Below are 14,646 nucleotides of genomic sequence, written 5' to 3'. Positions count from 1 at the left end.
GACAAGCGCGGGCGGCGGGAGCGCGTCCCCGGCGGGCCCGGGCCGTGTTCCCGGCAGGTGGCGGCCGCCGCCCGCCCGCCGCACGGAGCTCCCCGCGTGTCCCCGTTTCCCCCGGCTCGGAGCGCACCGACCACTCCCGCCCCGGCTGCAGGTCCCGGTGCACGGACAGAGCCACCCCCGCGGCCCGGTGCGTGAATTGCCGCCCCCCGGTGCCGCCCCCGCTCCACCGACAGAGCCCCGCTGCAGCCCCCGGTGTACGGAGCGTCCCGCGGCCCACGAACCGACCCCCGCTGCCGCCCCCGAGAGCCGGACCGACCCCACTGGGCAGCCCCCGGTGCACGGACCGACCCCTCGGTGCACGCACAGACCCCCGGTGCACGGACCGACCCCCCGGTACTGCTCCCGGTGAACGAAACGACCCCCCTGTGCAGACCCCGGTGCACGGACCGACCCCCCGGTACCGCTCCCACTTCACGCACAAAAACCCCGGTGTAGCCCCGGTCCCAGGGCCCGACCCTCCGGTGCACCGACCGATCCCCGGTGCACCGACCGATCCCCGGTGCAAGAACCGACCCTCGGAGCAGACCCCCGTCCCACGGACCGACCCCTCTGTGCAGCCCCCTTATCCCACGGACCGACCCCCGGAGCAACCCCCGGTGCACAGAGCGACCCTACCCGGTGCAGCCCCCGGTCCCACAGATCACCCCCGGTGCACCGAGCGACCCCCGGAGAGACCCCCGGGGCAGCCGCCGATGCAAGAAACGACCCCCGGGGCGGGCCCCGGTCCCACGGACGGACCCCGACCCCCCCGTCCGGTTCCCCCCGTTCCCCCCGGTTCCCCCCGTTCCCCCCGGTGCCCCCCGGTTCCCCCCGGTTCCCCCCGGTGCCGCCGCCCCGCCGCTCCCACGCCCGTCCCGGCGCGGGGGGGGCGCAGTTTCAGGGCGGGGGTTTCCCCCGCGCTCCCCCCCCCGCGTTTCACCCCCACGTGGGTCCCGCCGGCGGCGCCCAATCAGCGCCGCGTCCGTGGGCGCCTCCGCGCGGCGCCAGCCAATGGGAGAGGCGGGGGCGCCGCGCGAGACTACGCCCGGCCGCAGGAGCCTATAAAAGGCGGCGCAGGGCGCGGCGGTGCCTCAGAGCGATCGCGCTGGAGCGGCGGAAGGAGCGGAGCAGGGCCGGGGATCGCGATAGCGCCGCGATAGCTCCGCGATATCCCCGCGGCAGCCGCACTCGGGATTATTGCTCTTGGAATTTGCCTTCTTCTCCTGAGGATTACAATTGCACCATGACCCTGGAGGAGCTGGTGCCTTGCGATAGCAGCAAGTAAGTGGCGGGCGGCTCGGGGCGGGCGGCGGGGGCTCCGCGGTTGTCGCCGCCGCCGCTCACCGGCTCTGCCGTTCCTCCCGACAGGATGCAGGCGGTGAGCGAGGCGGTGGAGCGGGTGCTGGTGTCGGCTCTGCGGCAGGACCGGCTCACCGTGGGGGTCTACGAGTCGGCCAAGCTCATGAATGTGTGAGTATCGCGATAGGGCTGTGTCGGGGGGGAGGGGCTCTGTCGGGGGGGGCTCTGTCGGGGGCTCTGTCGGGAGTTCTGTCGGGAGCGGCTCTGTCGGGGGCTCTGTCGGGGGGGGGCTCTGTCGGGGGGGGGCTCTGTCGGGGGGGGGCTCTGTCGGGTGTGGCTCTGTCGGGTGTGGCTCTGTCGGGTGTGGCTCTGTCGGGTGTGGCTCTGTCGGGTGTGGCTCTGTCGGGGGGCTCTGTCGGGGGCTCTGTCGGGTGTGGCTCTGTCGGGGGGCTCTGTCGGGGGCTCTGTCGGGTGTGGTTCTGTCGGGGGCTCTGTCGGGAGTTCTGTCGGGTGTGGCTCTGTCGGGAGCTCTGTCGGGGGCTCTGTCGGGGGGCTCTGTCGGGAGTTCTGTCGGGTGTGGCTCTGTCGGGAGTTCTGTCGGGGGCTCTGTCGGGGGGCTCCGGCTCTCCCGGCGGGGTTCATCCTGCTCTTGGCTCCGTTTCGCAGGGGGGGTGACCGGGCAGAATTTGAGGAGGGGTCTGTCCCCCATTCCATCCCAGGGGGTTTCCACCGTCCCCAGCTGTCCCTGACCCTCCGTGTCCCCCCCGCAGGGACCCCGACAGCGTGGTGCTGTGCGTGCTGGCCACCGACGAGGAGGACGAAGGTGACATCGCCCTGCAGATCCATTTCACGCTCATCCAGGCGTTCTGCTGCGACAACGACATCCACATCCTGCGCGTGTCGGGCATGCAGCGCCTCGCTGCCATCCTGGGCGAGCCCGAGCCGGGCTCCGAGCCCCGGGACCTGCACTGCCTGCTGGTCACGGTGAGCGGGGGGGTGACACGGCCGGGAGCCGGGGAGGGTGACGCGGCGGCTCGGGGACACGTGTCGCGGCGCTGGTGGCACTCACCTGGTGCTCCTGCTCCCCCCCAGAACCCGCACACGGACGCCTGGAAGAGTCAGGGGCTGGCCGAGGTGGCGAGTTACTGCGCCGAGAGTCGCGATAGGAACCAGTGGGTGCCTTACGTGTGTCTGCAGGAGCGCTGAGCCCTTCCCGGCCTGCACTTGAGGGATTTAAAAAAAAAAAACCCAACAGAAAACAGCAGGAAAAAACAAAAAAAAAACCCAAAAAAACAAGGAGAAACAGCCAGTTCCAACCCACAATACCCAAAACCCACCGATTTTATTTTAATTTTGAACCGGAGAGGAGGAAGGGGGAGCGCGGCCGCTGCGGTGGGAACGGAGGGAGCCGTGCCAGGCCCGGAGGGGGATGGACACTGGCCGGGGAGAGATGGACACTGGCCGGGGAGAGATGGACACTGGCTGGGGCCCGGGGAGAGATGGACACTGGCCGGAGCCGGATGGACACTGGCCAGAGCCGGATGGACACTGGCCGGAGCCGGATGGACACTGGCCAGAGCCCCGAGGGATGGACACTGGCCGGGGAGAGATGGACACTGGCCGGGGAGAGATGGACACTGGCCGGAGCCACATGGACACTGGCCGGGGAGAGATGGACACTGGCCGGGGAGAGATGGACACTGGCCGGGGAGAGATGGACACTGGCCGGAGCCACATGGACACTGGCCGGGGAGAGATGGACACTGGCCGGAGCCACATGGACACTGGCCGGGGAGAGATGGACACTGGCTGGAGCCTGATGGACACTGGCCAGAGCCGGATGGACACTGGCTGGGGCCCCGAGGGATGGACACTGGCCGGGGAGAGATGGACACTGGCCGGGGAGAGATGGACACTGGCCAGAGCCGGATGGACACTGGCCAGAGCCCCGAGGGATGGACACCAGCCGGGGAGAGATGGACTCCGGCCGGAGAGAGATGGACGCTGCCTGGGGAGGGACAGACACTGGCCGGAAAGAGATGGACACTGGCCGGAGCCCGGGGAGAGATGGACACCAGCCGGAGAGGGACGGACACCGGCCGGAGAGAGATGGACACCGGCCGGCGAGACATGGACACCAGCCGGAGAGGGACGGACACCGGCCGGAGAGGGACGGACACCGGCCGGAGCTGCCGGCCGAGGAGTCGAGCTGGCCCGTGGGCCGGAGCCGGACACTCAGGATTTTTGGCAGCTGGGACCCGAAGGAGGCGAGGATTGCAGAGGGCTGGATTTTTAATTTTATTTTGTTGTTGTTCTTGCAAAAAAACTGCTTTTTGAAGAAATTCTCGAGGTCTGCACAGACGGACCTGCACCCCCCCGGGTGCTGCTTTTGCACTTGGAGACCCTGAGCTGAACCTTTCACAGAGTTTATTCTTCTACCGAGCGAGGAGCTAAATTTATTTGCAATAAAATGTCTGACGTGGCTGTGGTGTTTGCTCTTCCCTCGGCTCTGCTGGAGCCGTTCCCAAGGGAGGCGGCGGCGGGATCGGCGCCTCCTGGGTGGGTTTTTGGGGTGGGTTTTTGGGGTGGGTTTTTGGGGTGGGCTCCACCTCCCCTGGGGGTTCTGCAGGCTGGGGGTTCCCACCCGTGTGTGGCCTCCCCGCTGCTGCAGGAGGAGGAAATTCCCACCCCGCCCTTCTCTGAAAAAAGGGTTTTTTCCAAGAAAAACACCCACGAGGCGCCCTGAGCCCCGTGGGAAACTGAGGCACGGCCGGGGATGGAGTTTCCCCCGCGCCACCCCCGTGGGAACCGGGCTGGGGGCGAGCCCGGGGAGTCCCCGCGGAATTCCCTCCGTGCCCGGGGGGGGACAGGGTGGGAATCCCGAGGGGTCCGGGGGGGTTTGGGGTGGGGCTGAGCTCGCCCTGGCTCGCACCGGGTGACCCCGGGTGGCCCCGGGAGCGGTGCCAGCCCCGGCTGGGGACACGGTGTCACTCCGGGCGGGGACACAGCGACCGGCCAGCCCCGGCTGGGGACACGGGGACGATCCCAGAGTGTCCCGTGCCTCGGGGACGTGCCCTGTGCCCTCATTCCGGGTTTTGATAGCGGGGGGGCGGGGAAACTGAGGCACGGAGACACCGCGGTGTCCCCAGGGGACCCAAACTGCGACCCCCCCGGGCTGACAGGAGCTGTGGGGGTCTCGCTGATCCCTGGGATCCCCCCCGAAGGGAAAAGGGCCCGGGGGCGGCCGGGGCTGCCCGGACTCGTTCGGCGGCTCCGGGGTCACGGGGCCATTCCTGTCGCCGCTGTCACCGCGGCCGTGCCGCTCGTGTGACCGGTGTGTCAGCCCTCGGCTGTGTCACGGGGGCGGGAGGGGGTGGCGAACCCCCAAAATCCCCCCCCAAATCCCCCCCTGCCACCCGCAGGACACCCCCGAGCGCAGCCCCCTCGGCACCGGGGTCACGCACCTGAGACCCCCCCGCGGTGTCCCTGGGACCCCCAAAACAGCAGCTGGGGCACCCCCAGAGCCCCCCAAAGATCCCCCCATGGGCAGAGAGACCCCCCTGGACCCCCCAAACAGCAGCTGGGGCACCCCCAGACCCCCAGAACCCCCCAAAGATCCCCCCATGGGCACAGAGACCCCCCTGGACCCCCAAAACAGCAGCTGGGGCACCCCCAGACCCCCGGAACCCCTCCAGAACCCCCCCCAAACAGCAGCCCAAGGGTTCAGGAACCCTCAGACCCACCTGAGACCCCCTGGACCCCCCCAAACAGCAGCTGGGGCACCCCCAGAACCCCCCAAAGATCCCCCCATGGGCACAGAGACCCCCCTGGACCCCCCAAACAGCAGCTGGGGCACCCCCAGACCCCCCCCAGAACCCCCCCCATGGACCCCAAAGTCCCCCCAGCAAGAGGGGGGGACTCAGTGGCTCTCTCCGGACACGGGGGGGGGGCTGCGGGGTTTGGGGGTTCGGGGAGGGGTCCCCGATTCACCCCCACCCCCTCCCAGCACCCTCCCAGTGCCGGGAAAGAATTCCCAAGGTTGGGAATGGGGGAACCCCCCCTCCCCCCCAAATCAGCACCGCGACCCCCCCGCACGGCCAGCGCGGGATCATTAAACCCTGGGCCATAATTAGGTAATTAATAAATAATTAGCAGATCGCAGCCGGCCCGGGGGGTGCAGGATGGGTGTTGGGAACCCCCCAAATGCTGACACTTTTGGGGGGAGGGGTTTTTTTGGGGGGGAGGGGGCGCAGATGCCACCCCGAGTGTCCCGGGGGGGGGTTTGGGGGTCCCGGGGGGTCCCGGAGCCCCTTCCTGGCTCGGGGCACCGCTCATTTCTGGCTCTGGCCCCGGCCCCGGGCTCGGGCTCCACCCCGAGAGCGACACCGGGGACAAAAAACCGGGGGGGCACCGCCTGTGTCCCCCCCACCCCCAATTCCCGAGCGGCTCCGCCCATCCCCGGAACACTGCGGGAAACTGAGGCACGGAGCAGGAAATCACCTCCGTGACGTCAGCATTGCGTCACGGGTGTCCCCCGTGGGGACATCGGGGCATCCCCCGCGGGCAGGGGGGGGTCCCCGGGAACCCCGAGGTGACACCGGGGGGGACCCGCGGCTGTCCCGGGGCCGGCGCGGCGGCCTCGGCTGGGAGGGGAGGAGTTAATGAGGGCGGCGGGGGTTAATTAGGGCGGCGGGGGTTAATTAGGGCGGCGGGGGTTAATTAGGGAGGCGGGCAGGCTAAAAGCAGCCCGGGGAAGGGGGGGCCGGGTGTTTCTGGCCGTGCCCGGCCCGGAGCCGCTCCCGGTTCCCGGCCCGGAGCCGCTCCCGGTGAGTTCCCGGCCCGGAGCCGTTCCCGGTGAGTTCCCGGTTCGGGAGCCGTTCCCGGTTCCCGGTGCGTTCCCGGTGAGTTCCCGGCCCGGAGCCGCTCCCGGTTCCCGGTGCGTTCCCGGCCCGGAGCCGCTCCCGGTTCCCGGTGAGTTCCCGGCTCGGGAGCCGCTCCCGGTTCCCGGTGAGTTCCCGGTTCGGGAGCCGTTCCCGGTTCCCGGCGAGTTCCCGGTGAGTTCCCGGCCCGGAGCCGCTCCCGGTTCCCGGTGAGTTCCCGGCCCGGAGCCGTTCCCGGTTCCCGGCGAGTTCCCGGTTCGGGAGCCGCTCCCGGTTCCCGGTGAGTTCCCGGTTCGGGAGCCGTTCCCGGTTCCCGGCGAGTTCCCGGCCCGGAGCCGTTCCCGGTTCCCGGCGAGTTCCCGGTTCGGGAGCCGCTCCCGGTTCCCGGTGCGTTCCCGGTTCGGGAGCCGTTCCCGGTGAGTTCCCGGTGCGTTCCCGGCCCGGAGCCGCTCCCGGTTCCCGGAGTTTTGATGGGAATTCCAGGGGATTTTGGGATTTGGGGATTCTGGGGTTGGATCCCGCTCTCTGTCCCACCCCCGTCACTTCCCGGCGGTTTTGGGGCTGAGAATTCCCAAGGATTCCCGCGGGAATCCGCATTCCAAGGTCTGGATGCCGCAGATTTTCCGGGAACAGGCCGGGATCCCTTTTCCCGGAAAAAGGAAATTCCCAAGGGCTCCCGTGGAGGAGCCACCAGGGATGGGGAGAGGAGCGGTGGGAAAAGGGAATTCCTGAGAGCTGGGAATTCCCACGGGCGGGATAAGGAGATTCCCGATTCCCGAGGAGCTGCAATTGCCGGGAATCGCCATTCCCGATCCCATCTGAGCATCCAGGGAGCTCCAGAGCCGGGGGGGAAAGGGAATCCCTGAGATTGAGAGAATTCCCAAGGACCCTCGATCCCAGGGGACCCGGAATCCATCCAGGACCCGGAACCCATCCAGGATCCACCCAGGACCCGGAATCCATCCAGGATCCGGAATCCATCCAGGATCCGGAATCCATCCAGGACCCGGAATCCATCCAGGATCCGGAATCCATCCAGGACCCGGAATCCATCCAGGATCCGGAATCCATCCAGGACCCGGAATCCATCCAGGACCCGGAATCCATCCAGGATCTGGAATTCCTCCAGGATCCATCCATGATCTGGAATCCATCCAGGATCCGGAATCCATCCAGGACCTGCAATTCCTCCAGGATCCATCCAGGACCTGGAATTCCTCCAGGATCCGGAATTCCTCCAGGATCCGGAATTCCTCCAGGATCCGGAATCCATCCAGGACCTGCAATTCCTCCAGGATCCATCCAGAATCCGGAATGCATCCAGGATCTGGAATTCCTCCAGGATCCACCCAGAATCCGGAATCCATCCAGGAATGAGGAGGGGAGATCCAGGGGGGTCTGAGCAGTTCCAGAGGGTGGGAAAAGGGAATCCCTGAGATTGAGAGAATTCCCAAGGACCCTCAATCCCAGAGGATCTGGAATCCACCCAGGATCTGGAATTCCTCCAGGATCCATCCAGGACCCGGAACCCATCCAGGATCTGGAATCCATCCAGGATCCGGAATTCCTCCAGGATCCATCCAGGATCTGGAATCCATCCAGGATCTGGAATTCCTCCAGGATCCACCCAGGAATGATGAGAAAAGATCCAGGGGGGTCCCAGCAGCTCCCGAGGATGGGAAAAGGGAATCCCTGAGAGTGGAAAGATTCCCAAGGGGTTTCAATCCCAGAGGGATCCCAGAGGATCTGGAATCCACCCAGGATCCGGAATCCACCCAGGAATGAGGAGGGGAGATCCAGGGGGGTCCCAGCAGCTCCCGAGGATGGGAAAGGGAATCCCTGAGAGTGGAAGGATCCCCGAGTGGATTCCCAAGGGGTTTCAATCCCAGAGGGATCCCAGAGGATCCGGAATCCCCAGGCAGGCAGAGGAAATCTGGGAAAATGCAAAGTGAGCCTTTTTATTGTGTTATCCATTGACTTGGGAAGAAGGATTCCAGGGAATATTAAACACGAGGAGGGATCGGGGCTATGGCACACGAGAAAAGGGGGGGGAAAAAAAAATCAACAAATCCCAAAAAACAACCCCCAAAACCTCGGGAATTGCAGCGGGATGAGGATCCTACAGACACCGAGCACTTCCTAAGGACAATCCGGGGAAAAAAAACCTGGATCGGCGTTTGGCAACGAGATCAGAGTTTGGCAAATGAATATTAATTAATAATAATAATAATTAATGAGAGTTTGAATGATAAATCAGAGAGGAGAAAAACGAGGAGCGCCAACGGGGGCTCGGAGTGGATGAATTATTGGGATTTTAAATAAAGATGGATTTTAAGGGAATTAAAAAAAAAGAGGGATTTGGGAAGATCCAGAGGCTCCGGGGTGTCCCGGCTCCATCCCCCCGAGACAGGGAGGGGAGGGCGAGGCAAAGGGAGGAAAACTGGAATAGGAGCAAAGTTTCCTTTTATTCCCAGATTTCTATTTTTGGCACTGGCTTCACCACATCCCATAAAAAAAGGCCAGACAGATCTGGGCATGTGGTTAAATCCCAAAAAAAAAAAGGCTTTTATGGATTTGGCTCTGACTCCTCCCCTTCCAGCACTTAAAAAGTCCTGAAAAGTTCTTTTTTTGTGTGGGTTTTTATTTTTCTCTCCCCCTTTTTTTTTTTCCTGTGGGTTTTTCCCTCCTTTTTCCTTTTTTTTCTTTTTTTTCCCCTCCTTTTTCCTTTTTTTCTTTTTTCCCTGTGGTTTTTTTCCCCTCCTTTTTCCTTTTTTTTTTTTTTTTTTTTTTTAGGAGTTTTTTTCCTTTTCTTTTTAAAATAAATTTATTTGGCAAACACGAGCAGCTCCCCGGGAATCGGGATTTCTGCCGTACAAAAACACCCACGGGATGAGCAACGGGATTTTACTCGGACGAGGAGAAAATTCCAAGGGGGGGAAAAAAAAAAAGGAAAAAAATAAATCTAAAATTAAGGAATTTTTGTGTTTTTTTTTCATTCCTGGTCTCCCTGTGGGACCCTCGGAATTCCAGGATCCCGTGGGAGATGCTCCATGGCCTTTCTGCCCCCTCTCCCTGCTCCTTCTCCCATCCCCTTTTCCCTTTTCCAGCTCCTTTTCCCTGCCTTTTTTTCCATTTCCTGGCCCCTTTTCCTTTCCCCCTTTTCCCTTTTCCAAACCTTTTTTCCTGGTTCCTTGCCCCTGCTCCTTTTCCCATCTCCCTGTCCCTTCTCCTGGTTCATTTTCCCTTCTCCCAACCCCTTCTCCCTTCTCCCTGCTCCTTTTTCCAATCCCATTTCCCGGCCCCTTTTCCTTTTTCCAATCATTTTTTCCTGGTTCCTTGCCCCTTTTCCCATCCCCTTTTCCTTTTTCCCATCCCCTTTTCCTTTTTCCCATCCCCTTTTCCTTTTTCCCATCCCCTTTTTCTTTTTCCAAACATCTTTTCCTGGCTCCCTTTTCCCTTCTCCCATCCCCTTTTTCCCTTCTCCCATCCCCTTTTTCCCTTCTCCCATCCCCTTTTTTCCTTCTCCCATCCCCTTTTTTCCTTCTCCCATCCCCTTTTTTCCTTCTCCCATCCCCTTTTTTCCTTCTCCCATCCCCTTTTTTCCTTCTCCCATCCCCTTTTTTCCTTCTCCCATCCCCTTTTTTCCTTCTCCCATCCCCTTTTTTCCTTCTCCCATCCCCTTTTTTCCTTCTCCCATCCCCTTTTTTCCTTCTCCCATCCCCTTTTTCCCCTCTCCCATCCCATTTCCCTTCTCCCATCCCGTTTTCCCATCCCATTTCCCCTCTCCCATCCCCTTTTCCCGGCTCCTTTTCCCTTCTCCCGGCTCCTTTGGCTCGGGCAGGATCCCGGGATGGGGGAGGCAGAGGGACCCCGAAGCCTCTGAGCGAGAATTCCTTGGGATCCCCATCCCGTGGGATTCTCCCGGGACGGGGGTTGGGGTTGGAGCCCCTGAGGAGGAGGAGGAGGAGGAGGAAGAGGAAGAATTCCCGGCTCCGGGATAGCACCAAGCTCTGGTCTCGAACAAAGAGGAAGAATCAGATCTGGAGTAGAAAAATAAGGCTGGAATTGTCCGAGAGTTTCAGGACAGAGGGAATTCCCTCCTGGAGAAGGAATCCCGGGCCGGACTCGGGAGCGATTCCCGGCGGGATGGAGCTTGGAGCGGGACAGGATGAGGGGGATTTGGGATGGAACTCTCCAGAAAAAGCTTTGCTGGGGGGACAGGGAGGGAAATGATTGGGAAACGATCCCGTTTTCCCTGCTCTGCTGGGATGGGCGGGACATTCCCGAGCCCTGGAATTCCGGGACACCGCGGGGAGCTTTCCCAGGAAAAGTTTCAGTGTTAAAAACGTGGGATTTTTCCCCATTTTTGTTGCCAAATGAGGGCGGGCTGAAAAGAAGGAATAGCAAATTCCCGGGGCCTGGAGCGGCTCTGCCCATCCCGGCCCCCCCCGGGAATTCCATCCGCCTCTGGAAAACTCCTGGAGCAGCTCCCGGTGTCCAGCCTGCCCCGCTTTGGGAATTTCACAATTCCGGATCCAGGGAATTGCGAATCCTTTCCCATGGGAATCGCTCCCTGTCCCGTGATGGGATCCCTGGCATTCCAAACCCAACCCAAAGCTTTGGGAAACTCCCAGGATTTCACCTCAGGGTTCTTTTTATCCCTTCCCAAAAAACCTCGGGATAACCGGGAATGGCCTCTCCCTGCTGTGGCCTTGGGAAATCTTTTCCAGCCTCACGGATTCTGGGATTCTGGGAATGTCCCCCAGGAGCTGCTGAGCCCCGGGATGGGCCCTGGGGACATGGACAGGGCTCGGACACCCAAATCCCGGGATCTGCCTCTTCCCAAAGGATCCTGTGGCCACTCCATGGGAATTCCCGGAGCTCTCCCGAGCATCCACCAGCCCCGGCACTTTCCAAGGGCTCCATGGAAGCGTCTCCTGCTCCCCTTTTCCCTGGATCCCCCTTTTCCTTCTTCCCATTTTCCCTGGATCCCCCTTTTCCCTGGATCCCCTTTTCCTGCTTCTCCTTTTCCCTGGATCCCCCTTTCCTTGGATCCCCTTTTCCCTGGATTCTCCTTTCCCTGCTCTCCCAGGCTCCTCTCTCCATCCCATTTTCCCTGGATCCCCCTTTTCCCTGGATCCCCCTTTTCCCTGGATCCCCCTTTTCCCTGGATCCCCCTTTTCCCTGGATCCCCTTTTCCCTGGATCCCCTTTTCCCTGGATCCCCTTTTCCCTGGATCCCCCTTTTCCTTCTTCCCTTTTCCCTGGATCCCCCTTTTCCCTGGATCCCCTTTTCCCTGGATTCCCCTTTTCCCTGGATCCCCTTTTCCCTGGATTCTCCTCTCCCTGCTCTCCCAGGCTCCTCTCTCCATCCCAGGTCAATCCCATTCCCAGATTCCCAAGGCTGGGAACGGAGCCGCTCCTTCCCCTCCCCAACCTTCCCGGGACATTTCCCAGGCCCCGACTTTAGCGGGAAGAATTCCAGTGCGGAAAAGGGAGATGGGAAACGCCGGGAATTTGCCGATTTGGGCAAAAAAAGTCGATTTTTCCAAGATTCCGGATGCAGCGGGAAGCTCCTTCCCTTCCCCAATTTGGGGACAGCACAAAGATCCCGGCCTCCCCCATCCCTAAAATTCCTCCTGGGATCTCTCCCAGCTGAGAATTCCCCGGCAGGGCCATCCCTGGATCCGAGTGGAGCCGTGGGATGCGGGGAAAAGCTGCTCCAGCCTCCCTTTGGCCATTCCCAACTGGGATTTTTCCAGCTGGATTTGGGAATTTTGGGGTTTTCTTTTGTGTTGTTTTTTTTTTTTTTTTTTTTTAATTCTGATTTTCTACAAAATCGCTGCCACCTCCTCCCTTCTCCAGAGGAAATTCCCGCTTGGATTCCCACTGGGAATGACCTCGCCCTCCTCTTCCTCCTCCTCCTGCACCGCCCCTTTCCCAAATCCAAATATCCCGATAAAAAAAATCCCCCTCCGCCCTTTCCTCCCTCAACCCCGGATCAATTTTTTAATCCCAATTCCAATTTTTTAATCCCAATTCCAATTTTTTAATCCCAATTCCAATTTTTTAATCCCGATTCCAGTTTTTTAAATCCCAATTCCAATTTTTTAAATCCCAATTCCAATTTTTTAATCCCAATTCCAATTTTTAAAATCCCAATTCCAATTTTTTTGATCCCAATTCCAATCTTTTAAATCCCAATTCCAATTTTTTAAATCCCAATTCCAATTTTTTAAATCCCAATTCCAATTTTTTAAATCTCAATTCCAATTTTTAAAATCCCAATTCCAATTTTTTAATCCCAATTCCAATTTTTAAAATTCCAATTTTTTTAATCCCAATTCCAATTTTTAAAATTCCAATTTTTTTAATCCCAATTCCAATTTTTTAATCCCAATTCCAATTTTTTGATCCCAATTCCAATTTTTAAATCCCAATTACAATTTTTAAATCCCAATTCCAATTTTTTAAATCCCAATTCCAATTTTTTGATCCCATCCAATTTTTTTAAAACCCAATTCCAATTTTTTAAATCCCAATTCCAATTTTTAAATCCCAATTCCAATTTTTTAATCCAGCTTTCCTCTCCGTGAAGCAACCACCCCTTTCCCTAAAATCCCCTTTTTTTCCCAAACAGATTTTTTCAGGATTTTTTTTTTGGGGGGGATATTATTTTTTTTTTCCTCGGGGAAATTTTTTTGTGTTTTTTTTTCTCAGGAATTATTATAATTATTTTTTTTTTTTAAGTTCTGTTTGAAGCCAGCGTTGAGTTTTTACCCCCTGGGCGCAGGTGGAAGTGTGGAGGAACCTGGATCCGGAGGTTGGATGGGAATTCCTTTCCGGAAAGATCCGGAGCTATAGGATGATGCAGGGTTTTTTGTCCTTAAAGGGATTCTCGGAAGCTGGAACTCCCACCAGGAGAGGATCGTTCCGGGCATGCTGCTCACAATAATTCATCAGCTCCGAGGATGCTTTGGACACCTGGAAATTGGGGGAAAAAAATCAGGAATTTGTGGGGATATTCCCAGTTTGGAGTCACTGGAACTTCCAGGATTTTTGGGGATTTAAATCCAGATTTTCCCTGAAATTTCCACTGAAATTCCACTGAAATTTCGTGGAGATGAGGAGGAAAAATGAGGATTGGACATGGAAAATCAGGATTTAAAGTGAGGAGTGTGGGGAAATAACCCAGCAGGGGGATGTAAATGGAATATTGTATCCATGGTTTTCAGGGATTTGGGATTTGCTCCAAAGATGCTTTCAAGACCTGGATATTGGGGAAAAAAACCCAGGAATTTGTGGGAATATTCCCAGTTTGGAGTCACTGAAAATTCCAGGATTTTTGGGGATTTAAATCCAGATTTTCCCTGAAATTTCCACTGAAATTTCCACTGAAATTTCCACTGAAATTTCCACTGAAATTTGGTGGAGATGAGGAGGAAAAATGGGAATTGGACATGGAAAATCGGGATTTAAAGTGAGGAGTGTGGGGAAATAACCCAGCAGGGGGATGTAAATGGAATGTTGTATCCATGTTTTTAGGGATTTGGGATTCTATTAGTAAATGGAATATTGTATCCATGGTTTTATGGATTTGGGATTTGCTCCAAAGATGCTTTCAAGACCTGGATATTGGGGAAAAAAACCCCAGGAATTTGTGGGAATATTCCCAGTTTGGAGTCTCTGGAGCTTCCAGGATTTTTGGGGATTTCCACTGAAATTTCCACTGAAATTTCCACTGAAATTTGGTGGAGATGAGGAGGAAAAATGGGAATTGGACATGGAAAATCAGGATTTAAAGTGAGGAGTGTGGGGAAATAACCCAGCAGGGGGATGTAAATGGAATGTTGTATCCATGTTTTTAGGGATTTGGGATTAGTCTGAGGATCCTTTAGAGACCTGGATATTGGGGAAAAAAAAACCCAGGAATTTGTGGGAATATTCCCAGTTTGGAGTCACTGGAAATTCCAGGATTTTTGGGGATTTAAATCCAGATTTTCCCTGAAATTTCCACTGAAATTTCCACTGAAATTTCCACTGAAATTTGGTGGAGATGAGGAGGAAAAATGAGGATTGGACATGTAAATCAGGATTTAAAGTGAGGAGTGTGGGGAAATAACCCAGCAGGGAGATTTAAATGGAATATTGTATCCATGTTTTTATGGATTTGGGATTCTATTAGTAAATGGAATATTGTATCCATGGTTTTATGGATTTGGGATTTGCTCCAAAGATGCTTTCAAGACCTGGATATTGGGGAAAAAAAACCCCAGGAATTTGTGGGAATATTCCCAGTTTGGAGTCTCTGGAGCTTCCAGGATTTTTGGGGATTTCCACTGAAATTTCCACTGCAATTTGGTGGAGATGAGGAGGAAAAAAGAGGATTGGACATGGAAAATCAGGATTTAAAGTGAGGAGTGTGGGGA

At 57.9% G+C, this 14,646-nt stretch overlaps 2 protein-coding genes across 3 annotated transcripts in view; one reads left to right on the top strand and one right to left on the bottom strand.

The window, feature by feature from the left end:
* Positions 1-1,133: 1,133 nt before the first annotated feature.
* Positions 1,134-3,822, top strand: GADD45B (growth arrest and DNA damage inducible beta). Of its 2 annotated transcripts, XR_015279162.1 has the most exons (5): positions 1,134-1,320; positions 1,408-1,509; positions 2,109-2,322; positions 2,431-2,825; positions 2,874-3,822. XR_015279162.1 is itself a non-coding variant. In XM_086862626.1 (4 exons), the coding sequence occupies exons 1-4, from the start codon at positions 1,283-1,285 to the stop codon at positions 2,542-2,544; spliced, it is 468 nt and encodes a 155-aa protein (XP_086718752.1). In that variant the 5' UTR covers positions 1,134-1,282; the 3' UTR covers positions 2,545-3,822. The 2 variants fall into 2 exon arrangements, 1 of the variants encoding a protein (XP_086718752.1); XM_086862626.1 differs by having other exon boundaries at positions 2,431-3,822.
* A 4,328-nt stretch (positions 3,823-8,150) lies between these two features.
* Positions 8,151-14,646, bottom strand: part of GNG7 (G protein subunit gamma 7) — a 45,067-nt gene continuing 38,571 nt past the window's right edge. Inside the window, exon 5 of the mRNA XM_086862330.1 lies at positions 8,151-13,201. Within this exon, the coding sequence (XP_086718456.1) occupies positions 13,076-13,201 (126 nt within the window). The 3' untranslated portion in view covers positions 8,151-13,075. The remainder of the gene's footprint in view (positions 13,202-14,646) is intronic.

Source organism: Cyanistes caeruleus, chromosome 25, assembly GCF_971803275.1.
Source record: "Cyanistes caeruleus chromosome 25, bCyaCae1.hap1.1, whole genome shotgun sequence".
In the NCBI taxonomy this organism is placed as follows: Eukaryota; Metazoa; Chordata; class Aves; order Passeriformes; family Paridae; genus Cyanistes; species Cyanistes caeruleus.
Note: the sequence above shows the minus strand (reverse complement) of the source record. Positions and strands in the feature narration are given on the sequence as shown.

What these genes read in the sequence shown, in the direction of transcription:
- GADD45B (XM_086862626.1), top strand. Translation starts at nt 1,283, where the DNA reads ATGACCCTGGAGGAGCTGGTGCCTTGCGATAGCAGCAA. An exon ending in GTGCCTTGCGATAGCAGCAA is followed by an intron (nt 1,321 to 1,407) that starts GTAAGTGGCGGG and finishes TCCTCCCGACAG; the next exon opens with GATGCAGGCGGTGAGCGAGG. An exon ending in TGCACTGCCTGCTGGTCACG is followed by an intron (nt 2,323 to 2,430) that starts GTGAGCGGGGGG and finishes GCTCCCCCCCAG; the next exon opens with AACCCGCACACGGACGCCTG.